Source organism: Pipra filicauda, unplaced genomic scaffold (genome assembly GCF_003945595.2).
Source record: "Pipra filicauda isolate LSUMZ 115617 unplaced genomic scaffold, ASM394559v2 scaffold71_size5581439_pilon, whole genome shotgun sequence".
Taxonomy (NCBI): Eukaryota; Metazoa; Chordata; class Aves; order Passeriformes; family Pipridae; genus Pipra; species Pipra filicauda.
This window is the reverse complement of record NW_024104887.1, coordinates 1,990,188-2,005,735: the sequence shown is the minus strand read 5'-3', so window position 1 is coordinate 2,005,735 and position 15,548 is coordinate 1,990,188. Positions and strand designations below refer to the sequence as shown.

Genomic DNA, 15,548 nt, shown 5'->3' with positions numbered 1-15,548 from the left:
CTGGCTGATGGTGTTAGACACCAGCTCTGAGTATTTTATTTGCATATAACAAAGATACAGCTGGTGAGCACTCAGGGCTGGGGAAAACCTTGTGCTCTTCTTCCACCAGAGGCCAACAGGCAGACCCTTGGGACACAGCAATCCATCCAGCACAATCCATATATTGGTCTGCTGCTTTGGTCAACACAGAGATTCATTTCTCCCTGGGGTAACCACTTACCATATCAGAAAGGCCAATCAGTCTTAATGTTTCTCTCCAAAAAAAAAAAAAAACAAAAAACAACCAAGTCGATATCTTGTTATCCTAAATTCTTGAAAAATGAAAAGATGCCATAATTAAGTGAGCCATGAGGACACAAGATAAATCAGCAGCAGAACACAGATTAGCAACCATGAGCTCTGATGTTTTCTTGCTCTTTCTGTAATGCCCAATTACAGGATTGAAATATTTCTGGGAGATCCTGGTACCACAGGAGAAAAGAACAGCACTGGATTCTGTGCTATGTACCCAATAATAATCACAACTATGCCCATTTCCCTTTTCTCTCTCAAATACACTTCTCTCCCAAGCTAAGAACACAGCCACGATTTAAAAAAAAATATAATTTTGTTAAGAAATCAAAGCAAAGACTCTCACAGGACATCCCAGCAGCTGGGGCTCAAAGAATCCTGACCAAGTACCAGGAAACCTCTGGGGAAATCGTCCAGGACTCTCGTGTCTCTCGACCCTGGCTTTCCTCTTGGAAAAAATAAACAAAACAAACTAACCTGTCCTCAAAGCTTTCACTTTGTCAGTTTTTATGTAACACACTTATATTATCAATCATCAAGAGGCTCCACTGACACCTCAAGTTACTCCCACACAATGGTAAGACCAAAACCAGCACCGTCCCCTCCAGTTCCCTCACGCAGCTGCTCCTCCCAGCACTTTCCAAGCCACATGTCTCCTCTGCACAACAAAGCCCATTTTCCTCAACTCAGGAGATACTTGCAATAGGATTTTCTTGAGGCAATTCAGAAGGCAGCTACAGCATAATGCAGCCTATTTAAGGAGACTTCGCTGAAGTCAAATTTAATAATTTAGGAGATTTAAGAGCAGTACACGTTCCAAAAGAGCCCATGTTGCCTAGACACTGTGTGCTTTTAGCTGCTGCCCCCGATTCACTAGACCAGGCTTGATGTTGCAAGGACAAAGGTTTTCATCTTTTGAGAACATTTATCAGCAGATAATGAGAAATTAGAATTCCGATTCACTCAAACGCCAACCATTGAAGTTTAGCTTTCAAGCAGCAAAAAAAAAAAAAAAGAGTACTCACACGTCAGTAATTTTGTTAGCTTGGAATATTGAAATAAAAAGCACTGCTAAGCAAAAAAAAAAAAAAAAAAAAGAAAAAAAAGCTGGAAATTGTACTGGGTTGAACTTTGAAGATTCATTTTTTTGGACCTCTTTTCATTTTGCAGAATCCACTGAGAGAAGCACCACGACAAGAGAGTGCACAGTGCCCTTGGGGAGAGGGATGGGGCTGGAGACCCTGCTCTGCTTGGAGGTCGCTGAGAAATCCTGCAGAGAAACCCAAACTCCTTTCTCGTGCTTTAACTCTTGCAAAGTGGCCTTCTCATACACACCAAGGGAAAGCAGAAAGAGAAGCAGCCCAACCCCACTCCTCCCACACCCCCAAACTACAACAAAAATGGACCTACCACCTCCTACACGAACCCTTGAGAACACCCCTGTCAGTGAGAAGAGCCCAGGGTGACATTTCATTTCACGCTGCAGAAGCCCTAATCCTTCTTCACTCGCCAACAAAACACCCTTCCAACACACCTGCTTGTGTTCCCACACCCAGATCCGACAGCCCCCTGTAAACACAGCAGAAATCACTCCCCAGAACTTCAATGGGATTCAATCCTGATGGTTTTGTCATATTTTGTAACACAAACATAACTCAAGTCCCCATGACCGAGAGAGTCACCAATGCCATCACACCACAGCCACTTCTTCCCCTCTGGTCTTGCTTTGCTGTTATTAAATACATGGCAATGACCTTGTCTCCGTTTGCTCTACACAAACATCTACTCCTCCAACTGTGGAGGGGTTGTATTTGGCAGGCTGAGCACAACACACTTGGGTGGTTCACTCTCTTTTTAAAAATTATCAACTCTCTTCTTAAAAACTATCAGCTCCCCGTGTGTCAGATGGCAAGTTTAATTTAGTAGGCCAGGAAATCACTCAGACTTGGAAAATCACTGCAATCTGGTGTAGATCTAACTCAGCAAGTCCACCCAACATGCAGGGCTGTTAATGCTCCGGAGCAGTTCCCTCCTTGGGCAGCTCTTGCCAGCAGCTGTGTCTACAGTAAGAACTAAAGTGTATGTGACCTTTTAATTTTCTTATTTCTTCCCAGCAACAGCCTAGAATATTTCCTCCACTACTGAGGATTTGCTACATGATCATCAACACAATCAGGAGTGAGCAGAGCAACCATAGATCTCCAGCATCAGAATAAAGAGGCAAGCAGGAGCTTTTTCATGTTCTGTCTGTGCTGCACTGAGTATGGTGGAATATAAAGACTGGGACTGATAACAGGGCAGCTTCTCTGTGCCAGTCAATTAATGCCTGGTATCACTATGGATTTGTTTGTGGGCAATGCAGGCATTTGTCTGCTAGACATTCTTGGTAAAAGACACAGAGGCCATTAAAAAGCACCAAAAAAATACAACAAAAAAAAAAACTATAGGAAGGAAAAATTAAACAAGCAAACACCTCACAAGGTGCACAATGCTCCCAAGAGACCCTGCAGGCTCAGTGACAGGGGTCCCACGTTCAAGTGAAACACACCACGAGCACACAAAGTTCTCAGTGCAAATACAAGTGAAAACTCATGCCATGAGGTTTTCAACTAAATGCAGTTCAGAAGAACCTGAAAAATTTAAACAGACCTTTTTAAATTTTCCATCATCTCACACAAGTGAGAGAAACATGGCTTAGAAAGCAGTTCATCGGGGAGACACGTTCTGCTGTGGCATCAGACACCTTTCCAAAGACCATCAGGGACTATTTGTAGATGCTGTCAATGTCCTCCAGCTCACCAAAGGAAATGGTTTCTTTGAGCAATCCCAATGCAAGAGACGTTCTCAAAAAAGAAAGGTTAGGATGCAATATTCCAAATCCACAACCATCCTAAAGGGAATGAAAAATCTCTGCACAAAAATGTAGAGCAACCTGGCCCTGACCCAGCAAAGCACTTAAACATTCAACAGCTTCCCCTTCGACTTCAGAAGGACAGTTTACATACCCAGAGCTAGTTCATGTCACAGGGCTTTGCTGGCTTGTGATGAAATAGCTCAAAAATGCTCGAGAGCCCACCCATAGTTCAGCCTCACCTTGCAAAACAGGGGCTCTCCTTGACCATAACCTTACACAAAACAAAAACAGGAACAGGACACTGACTGGAGCCAAAGCATGTCAGTTTGGCACAGATTTTCCAGCTGCAGATGATTTCTCTTCCCGGAGGAGAGGGCGCATTCTGAACCGAGGAAGATGGAAAGGGTGAAGTCTGCAGGCAGCAGCTGCTCCAGCACTGCACTGTGTGGGAAGATCTCACTGCCTGTGCACAACTCACCCTCTGAAGGTCTGCTCAGCAAAACTGGGCCCTGGGATGAGCCCTCCCCAGGGAGACTGTGTGGGGGACACAGGCACAGGGTGTCCCACCTCTGCCGAGGGATGGAGGATTCTCCAAAGGAACGCTGCCTTTCACTCATGGCATGTTGCTCCACTACCACCAGCTGCCCCGGGGGTCATTCCTGATGCAAAGGAGCTGAAATGCGGCCAGTTCTTATCTGGGGAGGTTTATTTTGCTTCGTTATTAGTAACAGCTTATGCAAAATGTTCCACAACAAGTTCTTCCTCTACCACCTGCTGGGAGCTGTCCGTGAGCACGCAGGCAGGGATCCATTCATCTATCCCAGCATGAGGTGAAATACTCCCAAACACACACACAGAGGGGTGCTGGCTTCTGAGGCTCTGCAGTGCCTTTACTGCTCTTGCTGTATTAAAGTTTAATTACTTTTTAACTTAGATATTTACACAGAACATAAACTGTTCAGAAGAGTAACTGTCAACCAGCCAAGACCTCTCTGGCAGGACTCTGGGATCATATTTTACTCTTGTGGTGATGGCAGCTTTGGCACAGACCTGTTTCAGTTCTGTAAAATTATGTCTATATATGTTTGATCCCTTCGGGGAGACTGCCAAAGCACCAAGATTAATTAGCAACTTACCTAAAATACACTCTCTATTAGATAGATCTTAAAGGGTTCCTTGTCACAGACAGCTTTATAAAAACACATTCTGAAATACTAATGAATCTATATGACATAAGATGACATTTTGAACTCTGTCTCAGTGCCCATTCTCATCTCCACACTAAGTAAAATGACTTTTATTCGTTTCATGACAGCTCTGCACTTACATCAGCTCTGCAGAGTTCCAGCCAAATCACAGAAAATAAACTCACTTGATGGACAAATACAGCCTCATTATGCTCCCAGCTACTGCAACATCCTCAATCAATATAGCTCTGAATGTAAATAAGAAGACAGGAATGTATTCAAACTGATGTGTGACCACAGTGCCAAAGTAATTGCAGAGGCTCTTAGCAATTGTGTTGATGTGCACATTGCCAGTGCCTTTCCCAAAGGAAAAGAACAAGGGACAGATATCAAATCATTTGGTAAATCCTAGGAAGAAGTTACAGTAGAAGAGGTTTAAGTGTCTGCCACAAGCGAGATGGGGACACCACCGTACTCCTGGTAGCAGTGGTGTTTCATTTACCAGTTCTCCTTTCCAAACTGGTTCCAATACCACTGGCCAACAAAAGCTGGACTTCTCAGGGAACAGCACGGTTGTTCCAGGCCAGGCTTCCAGAGAGGCTGTGCTTCAGCCTGTTTCCAGTTTGGAGCTGGCAGGTGGATATGCCCTTGCCTGAAGGATCCTGCATCAGATGTGAACTGGGTACTGCAATGTAACCAGCCCCACATTTTCCCTCTTCACCTGATCCTCAGACTCGCAGAGGGAGTTTTTAGGGTAGAAGCATGAGTTCATGGACTCATCCAGTCCTCATGTATGAGAATGGGGGGGCACTGCAGACAGAACCTCACCACAACTACCAGTGCAGGCATTTGTGCTGCAACAGCACCAGAGGGACAGCCCAGAACTGCACAATTACAGAATTAGATGTTACTGTAGCTCTGCTCATCAGACCGATACAGCTAAAAATAAACCAGGAAGACATTCCTCACCTAAGGCTCAGGAGGGTTCTGGTATGTAGCTGAGTCACACAATAATCATTAAATTAAACACATCTTGATCCCTGGTTTATGCTCCATCAGCACAAACCAAAAAACCAAGCTTTTGTGCATATTGAAAAAAGCGACGCTGCACCCACTGAAACAAGGCACAGGGAAGTAATTTGAAGGTCAAGGACTCTTGAAAAACAATTGCAGTAGTAAGAATGAATTGAATTAAGAAAGGAGGAAGTGAGGACAAGTTCACATACACTTTTTTTTCCAAACAGAATTTGAGAGAATGTGTTTAGTGCTTGTGGAAGACGTGGCTGACAGCAACATCCTTTGTCAAGGAAACAGCACAAGCCTCCCCCACCTGTGAGCACCACACACGTTCTGCTGGCTAATTGCAAGGCTTTGCACTGCCAATGGGATCATCTGTGCCAGACACTTATCACAGCTCATTAGCAACAGGACAACCCAAAGGGATAACACAGGTTCCATTTTTCCCACACCAGTCTCATCTCTGAGGACTCTCATCCCCAGCTGTCCTTGGTACCTGAGCCACTCCGAGCACCCCTGTGTGTGCAGGAATATGTGTGGGTGCTGCATTCTAGAAATGTCAGCTACACTCTACTCAGGTGTGAGCACCTTGCTGGTAAGAGAAAGCTCTCAGATCTGCCTGTATGTACCAAAAGGTTGTGATGTGTGCACTGGCTCCATTTTCCTACCACTGAAGACATTCCTGCTGGCCATTACAGCAAGGACAAGGTCAGATTCTCAGGACCTCAGTCCACAGAACCACATCCTGGATTAGATTGCACAAAACTGTCATTCTTTACCACCTTCTTTCTTTTTTTTTTTTTACTTTAACTTGTAGCACGTCCCCCACACTAAAGGTCCTCTTGAAAAGCTTCACAGCAGCTGCTTACAATCGAGTGATTTCAAATAGTTTCTAGTCACTTCTTTTTAAGTAGACAACAGTGCAAGGACACAAGGCAGTCAGGAGGCAGGCCAGACTCTGAGAAGACAGTGCAGCTTTAAGTTATAAGTCTGAGTTTGTATAAATTCAAGTGTGGTTTAACTTATACATATGGAAAGGCAAGGATCAAAAAGAGTTTGAGAAAAAGATCCTGACAGCTACTGTAGAAAAAAAAAACAAAAGGAAAGAAAAAAAAAACACAAACCAAATTAAAAAAAAAACAAACCGCCCTAGATTGCCACAAACCCCACCAGGTTTCTCAGTTCAATAAATGAATGACATCCAAACATTAGTATGTTCATTTTTTTAAACCCTGAAGCATTTTAACTTACACAGAGGCATGTCTGGGACTTGAGCTCCACACTTCAAAAAATGCAGAGTTTGAAACCAGGCCAGCCAACAGGTAACACTGGGCATTCAGAGCTGCCAGGGTCACAGGGCATCTGAAGTGGCAGAATATGATTCATGGAGTCCTGAAGTCATTGTGGTCTCACAAGAGGTGAGAAGTCCAGCTCAGATGCATGAGCTGCCTGAAACAAGGTGGTTTTGCAGGTCCATTGTCACACAGATCCTCACCTTGTAGCTTCTGATATATAGGTTTAAACGGGTACTAAATGAATTCAGTGTGGGATGACAACCCCCCTTCCCTGGTCAAGCACTCCTTGCCTCTGTTCCCCCACTCACAAATGACACCAATCTCTCCACCTCTTTCCTTTTCCAGGGAAACTTCCCTATTACTGTCTCCTGCAGGTATCTGAGCTCCAGGAGTAAAATCAGAGGAGCAGAACTTGGCCACGTGCACAAGCTTCAGTCTCCTGTTCGGTCTCAGGAAGACCATTGCAAATTCACCTTTCCAGTTTAAAACTTGTTATACAGGTTGAGCTTAGTGCTAAGAAAACATACCAACCCAAACACTGGGAGCCACACTTAAAACTGCCTTAAGAGCTCTCACCCCTCAAAGTGCTGTTCGTTTTATCTCACAAATTAACTTCAACATGGAGCTGAACAACCTCCCAGCTGCTTTAGGCACGTAGGAGCAGTGGCAGAGGGAAAGGGCTGACCGTGTCAGTCACACTATGTAAAGTTTTTATGCTAAAGCTTCCTTTTTTCAAAGTTCTGCATCAAGATACACCCTTTGGATATCTCCAAAATACCCTTCTCTGCAGCAATCACCCAGGCCAAAGAAATGCACCTCCCAGAAAAACCTGCAACACCCATCCACCAATAGCTACAAACGCCTCTGTCTTTACAGGCACAGCGCTGCTGCTGAGGGTTTGATGTTCTCCAGGTTCTAGAGGTGAGCAGCTGAGGGAGACAGGATGCACAGAAAGGCTGCAGCAGTGCAGGACCCAGTTGCCAAAGTCAACAGCGACAACCAAGAGTCCACAGGCAACCTCTGCTTTCCAATATTCTCGCACTGACTTCACAGAAGCCACAATTTCACGTTAATGAGCATTGCCTCTGAAGAAATAAATCACAGCTTTCACCCAGCCACTCCTGCCCTGAACTGACTATCCCTGTGCCCTGAGCAAGACCAGTGAATTGATTAAAGTTAACTTTAACACAGCAAAAGGTGTGGGGGGGGAAGTATGTGTGACAGAGGAAGGTTAAGTTTTCAGCCAAATCATCCTTGTGACCATTTTGTGACGTCAATGCACGAACACCTGGGCAGCAGGCAGACAGTGAGGTCCCCAGGGCCAGGACAAACAGCTGGGGCTGGAGAGGCCAGACTGCTTCTCTCCAAGCCTGTGCCAGCTGAGCAGCATCTGAACAGCTCCTGCATTTCCTAGAGGAGCCTCTCTCAGTTACAATTGCCCAGAAATTGAGTTTGACAGACCTGCAGCAGCCAACAACAGAAGGCACAGGAACAACGTTGCACATACAGTTCAGGTTTGCAACTTCTTAACAAGAGCCCAGGCAGGTCTGGGCCTCGCTGTACACTGTGCTCTGCAAATCGCCTCAGCCAAGCTGTCCAGGGTGATCACTCAGTGATCAAGTTTGACTTTGTACTAGAGGCCCCAGCAAGAGCACAGCCCCCTGAAGTAGAAGCTGGGCAGGTATGCCAGTGACCACAAGATCTTGCCTTAAAAGCCCTAAAAACTTAGGGACCAGTCTGGCTGAGAGGAGATGTAACCAAGACCCCCTGACTCCATGCTGCTCCCACAAAGCCCAGGTATATGGGGTGAGGAGGAAGGAACACCCCCCTTACATCTTCTTCATGAACCGCTTTTCTTTTTGCTCCTAACTACCTAAACAACCTGAAGGTGCATCTCCTTCTCCCCCAGGCTGGCTGGGACAGTGGCCAGCAGCCCCAGGGTTCATAACCAGGCCAACAGGAGACACCTGCCCAGAGCTGAGCCTCCACCTCCCCGTGCAGAGCACGGCTCTCCCCACCCGGCACGGCCCCAAGGACACCCTGCCAAAGGGATCTGCAGAGCCAAGTCAGGATCACAGTGGGATTAGCTGTCCATACAGATGCAGCAGGCACAGCCAGAACGATCAGCACTAATAACAGGACTGTAAGAAGGGACATTAAACCTCCTGTCCCTGGGACTAAGCTACTTTAATGACCAGAAGCCAATATTCAGGGCTGACAATGGGAGACTAGCCCACTTGCCCCTCAGCCATCAGGGCTGGCCAAATTCAGGGTATCATGAGATCTTTGGTGTCTTCAGGACTCTGAGTTAGGACAGCCCTTCTGGTAGCTGAGTCTCTCCACCTCATTCCTCCGGAGGCTGCCAGGGAGAAGTTATCCCCCTGCTTTACCCACACCTCTTTGCCACATACACCCACCTAGCCTGAGTCCTACCCTACCCTTTGGGATACCACCAAAGCACATTTGCACTGAGAATCAGTAGGAAAATTTAACTGAAGACCTGTCAAATCACACATTTGACAACAGGAAGCCAGAATTCCTGAAAAGGAAGCAGTGTGCAAGAAATGTAGAGCTGCAACTCCAGGCTCCACAGGCTTTGCAGAGCTCACCCTCCACCCTGCCTGTTTGAACAGCAGTATATCCATGTTCTGTACCCAGCTCCCACACACACCACACGTCCTCCCCTACTCCTCCCACCCACAGATAAACAGGTTCTGCAAACAAAGCTTGAGCAGATAACTGTGGAAGCCCTGGAAGAAGGACAATGCTGTTCCCTGTGGAGAAGCAAAGATACCCACATAATGAAGCTGTCTGCTTAGGATGCTCTTCTGGTCTCTTGAGGATGGGATCAATTATGTGCCTTACAATTAATTTGTTTGTTATTTGTGTAACACATCCTTATTTCTATCCACTGAAATTATTAATAGCTTAATTCACTCCTTTTTTTCCCTTTAAATCAAAGCCATTCCTGTTGGGTAAAACAGTCTAAAATGCAATTTACACTGACAATGTAAAGCAGCCTCACTGTAAACACATACCTACCCCTTCACATTCCCTCCAATGGTCAGAAACAATAAAACAGCTATTTATGAAACAGAAAGATCAATCCAGGATGCACTTCTGCAGGGGACAGACACAGGGTACAGCTGGGGGGTGGGAAAGTGTGAGACAGTGCTACTGGCCTAAAGGGGTTTTGGTTATTAACTGTGTAAAAGGCCCCCCCACTGCAGGGAAAATCCAGACAGGCCTCATTCCCTGCTCCGGCAACACTGAGCTGTGCACTCACCCTGCAATGTTTTATTGATAAGGCTCCACTAATTTTGTGTTAGTCAGGCACACGCAATCAACCATCAAAAATCAGATTTGTGGTACAGGTGGTTTTAAACTAAACACAGCAGCACATGGCCTAGAAAATGCAGGACAGCTGGCAAGGCACAGGCCAGGCCACGGAACCTGACCTCGGGGTAGCACGGGGAGGCAGGGATTACAACATGCTCCATTTACACAGAGGAACACCTTCCCAAGAAGGAAGTAATCAAGGAATAAGCAACTGGAGTCAACCCCCACCACAATCAGGCCTCAACAGGCGGTTCTGAAAGGAGGTGCTACCAAAGGACCCCCGTGACTGTAAATATATAAGGCACTTCCACAACTTCAGTCACACACCTGAAGCAGCAAGGCAGTATTTGCCAAAGTTCCTCCCCCCATGGAAGCCACTTCCAAAACTGGGCAGCCCTAGAGACGTATAATAAGCATATTAAGAACCATCTGAGCTGCCATGATGAAGTGACTCCTCTGATTGACTGTTTAATACAGCTTTGTGTGTTTACTTTTGTTCTTACCTGCTGATGTTGCCTGGCTGCCGCTGTGATAAACTCGACAAGAGTGTCTACTAATGGCTTACACATGATCTGCAACAAAGACAGAGTCTCTTATTAATGGTTTGCTGACAGACAGGTTTGTTTTTCAAGTAAAACAGTCTATATTTTACACAGCTTCTTGAGTAAGAAGAAAACGCCACGAGAAAGAGATCAGCAACAGCTTATAAGAAAATTAACAGCTTTGCTCACACCAGCCCTGGGAGAAATCTTGATCACAACAAAAATCAGCAGCAAAAGTCTTCACTTGGAAAAATGAGGCGAGTATTTCACCTCCTGTGTTCTGCCTGGTGATGACTAAAGTCTGCATCTGCCTGACACTTTATGCAGTGTCAGTTCACTTTGTGCACAGTCCCAGGCAAAGGAGAGGATGCCAAGTTAGACTAGAGAACCTCAGTGTCTGGTAAACACCTAAAACAGCTCACTACAGTGGCCAGAAACAACTGTGTCAGGAGGAAAGCCTCCCTGGAGACAGGTTATCTATCCCAAAGTTGTTCCTTTATGATAGGACAAGAGCAGTAATCATCCTCCTGTACTCACTGCTGAGGCCACACCTTGAATCCTGGGGTTGGGTTTGGGCCCCTCATGACAAGAAAGACATTCTAGTGCTGGAGTGTGTCCAGAGAAGGGAACAGAGCTGGGGAAGGGTCTGGAGCACAAGTCTGAGGAGGAGCTGAAGGAGCTGGGGGGGCTCAGCCTGGAGAAAAAGAGGCTCAGGGGGACTTTCTCCCTCCCTCCAAGTCCTTGACAGGAGGGTGGAGCCAGGAGGGGTCAGGCTCTGCTCCCAGGGAACAAGGACAAGAAGAAACGGGTTCAAGCTGTGCCAGGGAGTTTAGGCTGGATATTGGGGAATTGCTTCACTGAAAGGGTTGTCAGGCATTGGAACAGACTCCCCAGGGAAGTGGCTGAGTCACCGTCCCTGGCGGTATTTCAAAGATGTGTGGATGTAGTGATTTTAAAAGACATTTCTTCAAGGAACAGTCACATGGGATCTTAAGCTTGCTGTCCATGTGGGCAGCACCCAACCCTGCCCTTCCCCCATTTCACAAACTTACATGGGTGGCATTGTGGGCTGGTGTCCTAAGAAACCCGGTAAGCAGAAGAATTCTGTCCTGGATGGATTCCCTCAGACTCTGAAAGCATCTTCCCTCAGTTACACAAACCTGCATCTCCTCCCACCTCACTCAGACATAATCCTAAAAGGTTTTGAGAAAGGGCTTCTGGCAACTGCCTCTGGCTCACTCTGACCTAAAAATCCCTGAAGGACTGTAGGACATTCAGGCCCAAGGCCTGTTTCTTAAAAACTGGCTGTCCTCATAGTGCAGACCAGCCCTGGGCATGGGTCAAGTTTGCAGGAAATACCTCAAACGTTTCAGACACTGACACTGTCTGAACATCCAGCTTGCAGATTAGATTCCAATTAGTCTCTACACTCCTCAGCCTTCTTGGAAGAAAACTGAGAAACTGAGCATGCAGACAGAGCAGAGCTGGACAGGAGCTACACTGGCTGTTTGAACAAGCTGGCCCATTTTGCCTTGGTGCAAAATTTGTTCATCCACGTTGTCCTGAATATTGGTAAAAAATTAGAGCTTCTTATGCTATGCTTTAAAGAGCAGCTTTCTGTTCACCTGCATTCTCCTTGCAGAATCCCAGTCCAAACTATAAATGAGATCCTGGCCTTCTGCAGTGCTGCTGTTAAAACACGCAGTATTAAGAGTCTGAGCAGGTGAAGATCCACTAAAGCCTCACAGCAGTTTAAAAGCCCACAGTACAGTAGAGAAGTTTCTCTCCCTACTTCCCCCAGAATTACAAGCACAGCCAGCAGAAGTCAGTCAGCACACAAGTCAGCAAGACCTACCGGGAAGCGTTTGAAGAGATCATGGAACATGGAGCACGTGAGGGGACTGTTCCGTTTGCTCAAGAACTGGGTCAGTGCCTGGCGGTAGGTAACAGCCACCCTCTTCACATCCAAACAGCCTGGGTTCAACAGCTATGGGGAAAAATCACAAGAACATTCCCAGTGAAACACAAGGATGAACCACTAGCAATGAAGAAATGCATTTTTATCAGTGCACAGAGATTTTTCCGACAACTGTTCTTGGATAGTTTATATCACAGAGGCCTACGAGACACGACACAGAACCATGAAGGAACAACCAAGTGGGCCCCAAACGTGCTCTCCCAAGCACCACCAGCAGTATGACTGTGTCAGTGAAGGGCAGCACAGCTTTCTAGTAAGACTACACACAGTGCAGGTAGGGTAGCGTGGGGGCTGTGCTCTAGGTTTGTGCTGGGCATGTCTAACACACGAGGCTCACAGAGCACTCCCAGACCATCCTGCAGCAGCTGGGCTGGGCTGTGCACAGGGTGTTCTCAGCTGGGGAGCTATTGGGACCTGTAGATATTAGTGTATGTGGGTATCTAGATCTCCACACACTTGGAGCTATGTCCAGGACTCCCAGGGACTCAGCAGACAAGCTCTAGCTGCGATCAGGGATCCAGCAATCCCAGGACACTGTCCATGCTCCAATATCTCCCTCTGGTGGGGAACAAGGATCCCAAACACAGCCAACAGCCAAGACCTGCACAGGCTATGTGGATCTAACCAAACACAGGAGTGAATAAAGACCCGAGTGTGGAGCATCACATTCCAGCGTTCCTGACCTCATATTGCCAGGGAAGCTACAGCTCTTTGGGAAGAAAGATCTTCCCAAAGCTGTGATTTTCACAACAGTGGATGGGCCTTTTGTGAACCTGTGCCCAAGGAATTTTTCCATGGCCCCATGGCAAGTTAATGTGGTGTCCTGTTCTCAGGTCAAACTCCCAGTGCTACTGCAGCTGAACACAGGCTAAAGTGGGACAGGGCTGATGGATCTTGAAGCATGTGACCTCAGTTTCCTAACTGACTGTCTCTACTTAGCATTTGTTTGACAGACACATCTGTAGGGGAAAAAACTGATTCCTCCTGCCATGCATATGTTTACCACGAAAAAATTCTTCTACAATTTTTCCATAAATTGGGCCAGTTTTTCCATAAATTGGGCCAGTGCACCCTAAGCTCTGCTCTAGTTCCACTTTCCTGATTATTGAAAAGCTCCAAATTATGCTCACAAAGCACAGCTCACTGGAAACACACCACACCTTTGTCTCTGGTCCCCCACTGCAAAACCTTCCTGGCCTCAACACAATGTCAGCACCAGCAACATCACACAAACTGAACTGTCATTTCCCTCAGACATCAGCTGCTGGCTCTGTCCTTGCCTGGACAGGACCACAGCTCTGCTCCCGCAGGAATAAGAGCCTTCCCTGTGAAGCTGCACAAGGATGCTGTGGAGCACGTCTCACTCCAGCCTCAACATCAAGTACATTGTTTACATTCCCCACAGATCTCCCACTTTGTTTCCAGAAAGGCCCAGCACAGCACAAGAACTGCTTGGATTAACACTCTCAGCCTCTCGCTAAGCCCTAGAAACACTGGCTGTCTTTTCAGCCTCCAATAATACCTCAGTGTGTGTGATTTCCAGGCCCTCCCCTGGCATGAGGTAGCCCTGTTTGTTTTTCTCCCCCACAAGATGTCAACAGGATTAAGGCATTAATTCCTGCACTCAATTTGAGAGGTTCAGAGGCAAGTAGCAGGTCAGCTGGTGAAACACTACTTTGCTGGGTTTCCAGTGGAGGTGACTGCAGTGGGCTGCACAGTATAAAGGGTCACTATGCTCTGAGACCTGTGAAGTGCAGCAGAGACAGTAGGTGATAGGGGACCAGGCATTAAGGCTCCCCGAGTAGTGGCCACAACCAGAGGAAGAGTCTCCTTGCAAACAACTACCACTGAAATCAGGGCTGCTCCACATGCTCTTCACCCAGATATAACTCAGCCCAAACCTCAGGGAGACAGGAGTTCACTCTCATCCACCACTGTCCTGTGCCTCTCTGCTCCTCTGGACAAGAACTCAGAGTGACTGCCAAGAGGTTAATGGAAAAAACAGCAAATCAGGGAGGAGAGCAGCACAAATACACATCAGGTTTCTTCAGCCATTAACCTGGATCCACTGGGCATCAGCAGCCTCGGTGGCTATGGGCAAGCAGGCACTGAAAGGCAGGAGGGTGAGGGCCAGAAGGGGATAAGGAACTCAGCTTTATGGAAATCATGTAGACAGGTACCTGCAGGCAGCAGGCCCAGGAACACTGAACAAGCAAGGCCCACTCAGCAAAATCAGGCCACGCAACTTTACTGGCAAAAAACAAATCCTCAGGAGCAGCCTCACGGCCTACCTGACACTCCTGCTTCGCTCTGCTGTCGCTCTGCTTCTCTGGCTGAGGGGGAGGAACAGCTGATGACGTGTTTCCTTTCAACACTTTGAGCAGGTATAATGAGGCACTAAAAAAGAAAAGGAGAGAACATATCAGTTACCCCAGTGCCACAGCACCACTGCAAAGCCACCTGAGGGCAGAGGCCAAGCAGCACAGGCAGCTTATTCTATAACAAACAGGGTTATAGAGCCTGAGAGAGCCCCCTCCCTCAGTCTAACCCACTTTTGCCAGACATACAGACAAATAAATCTTAGGAGGCTGCATGTTTCATTAGCCATCACCACAGTCAGACATCCTTACTATCAGCCTGGTTTCCTCAAGCTCATGCTTTTGACTGGCATTTGAGGACTCCTGCATTCACCCAGGATTTTGGAGCCTGCACATCTCAGCCAGTGCTGCAGTGCAGCCTCTCAGCCCAGGCTGCTGTGTGCTGGAGAACTGGGGCACATCAACTGGGAGACCAGGGAGACACTGCTACTTTTGGAAAATTAATGAACTGGGCACAGCTCCACCCAGGACTGCCACTGCTGGGAAGCTGTCAGGGAGCCATGCAGCACACACAGACAGCCCTGTGTTGCCAGAAGTACCACAGTTCCTGCACAGCCTCGAGGCAGGTGTGCTGAGAGCCAACACTGCCCCATGGCACTGGGTTGACCATGCAACACGGTACCCACTGCACACACAGCTGAGTTGAGAAATCCCAGACTGAGTATGA

General features: G+C 47.1%; 1 protein-coding gene across 1 annotated transcript in view; it reads right to left on the bottom strand.

Moving 5' to 3' along the window:
* The window catches only part of MYBBP1A (MYB binding protein 1a), a 56,896-nt gene that overhangs the window by 24,205 nt on the left and 17,143 nt on the right, over positions 1 to 15,548 (bottom strand). Inside the window, exons 21-23 of the mRNA XM_027734472.2 lie at positions 14,795 to 14,900; positions 12,381 to 12,512; positions 10,487 to 10,555 (exon numbers count right to left, since the gene is read on the bottom strand). Of these exons, the coding sequence (XP_027590273.2) occupies positions 10,487 to 10,555; positions 12,381 to 12,512; positions 14,795 to 14,900 (307 nt within the window). The remainder of the gene's footprint in view (positions 1 to 10,486; positions 10,556 to 12,380; positions 12,513 to 14,794; positions 14,901 to 15,548) is intronic.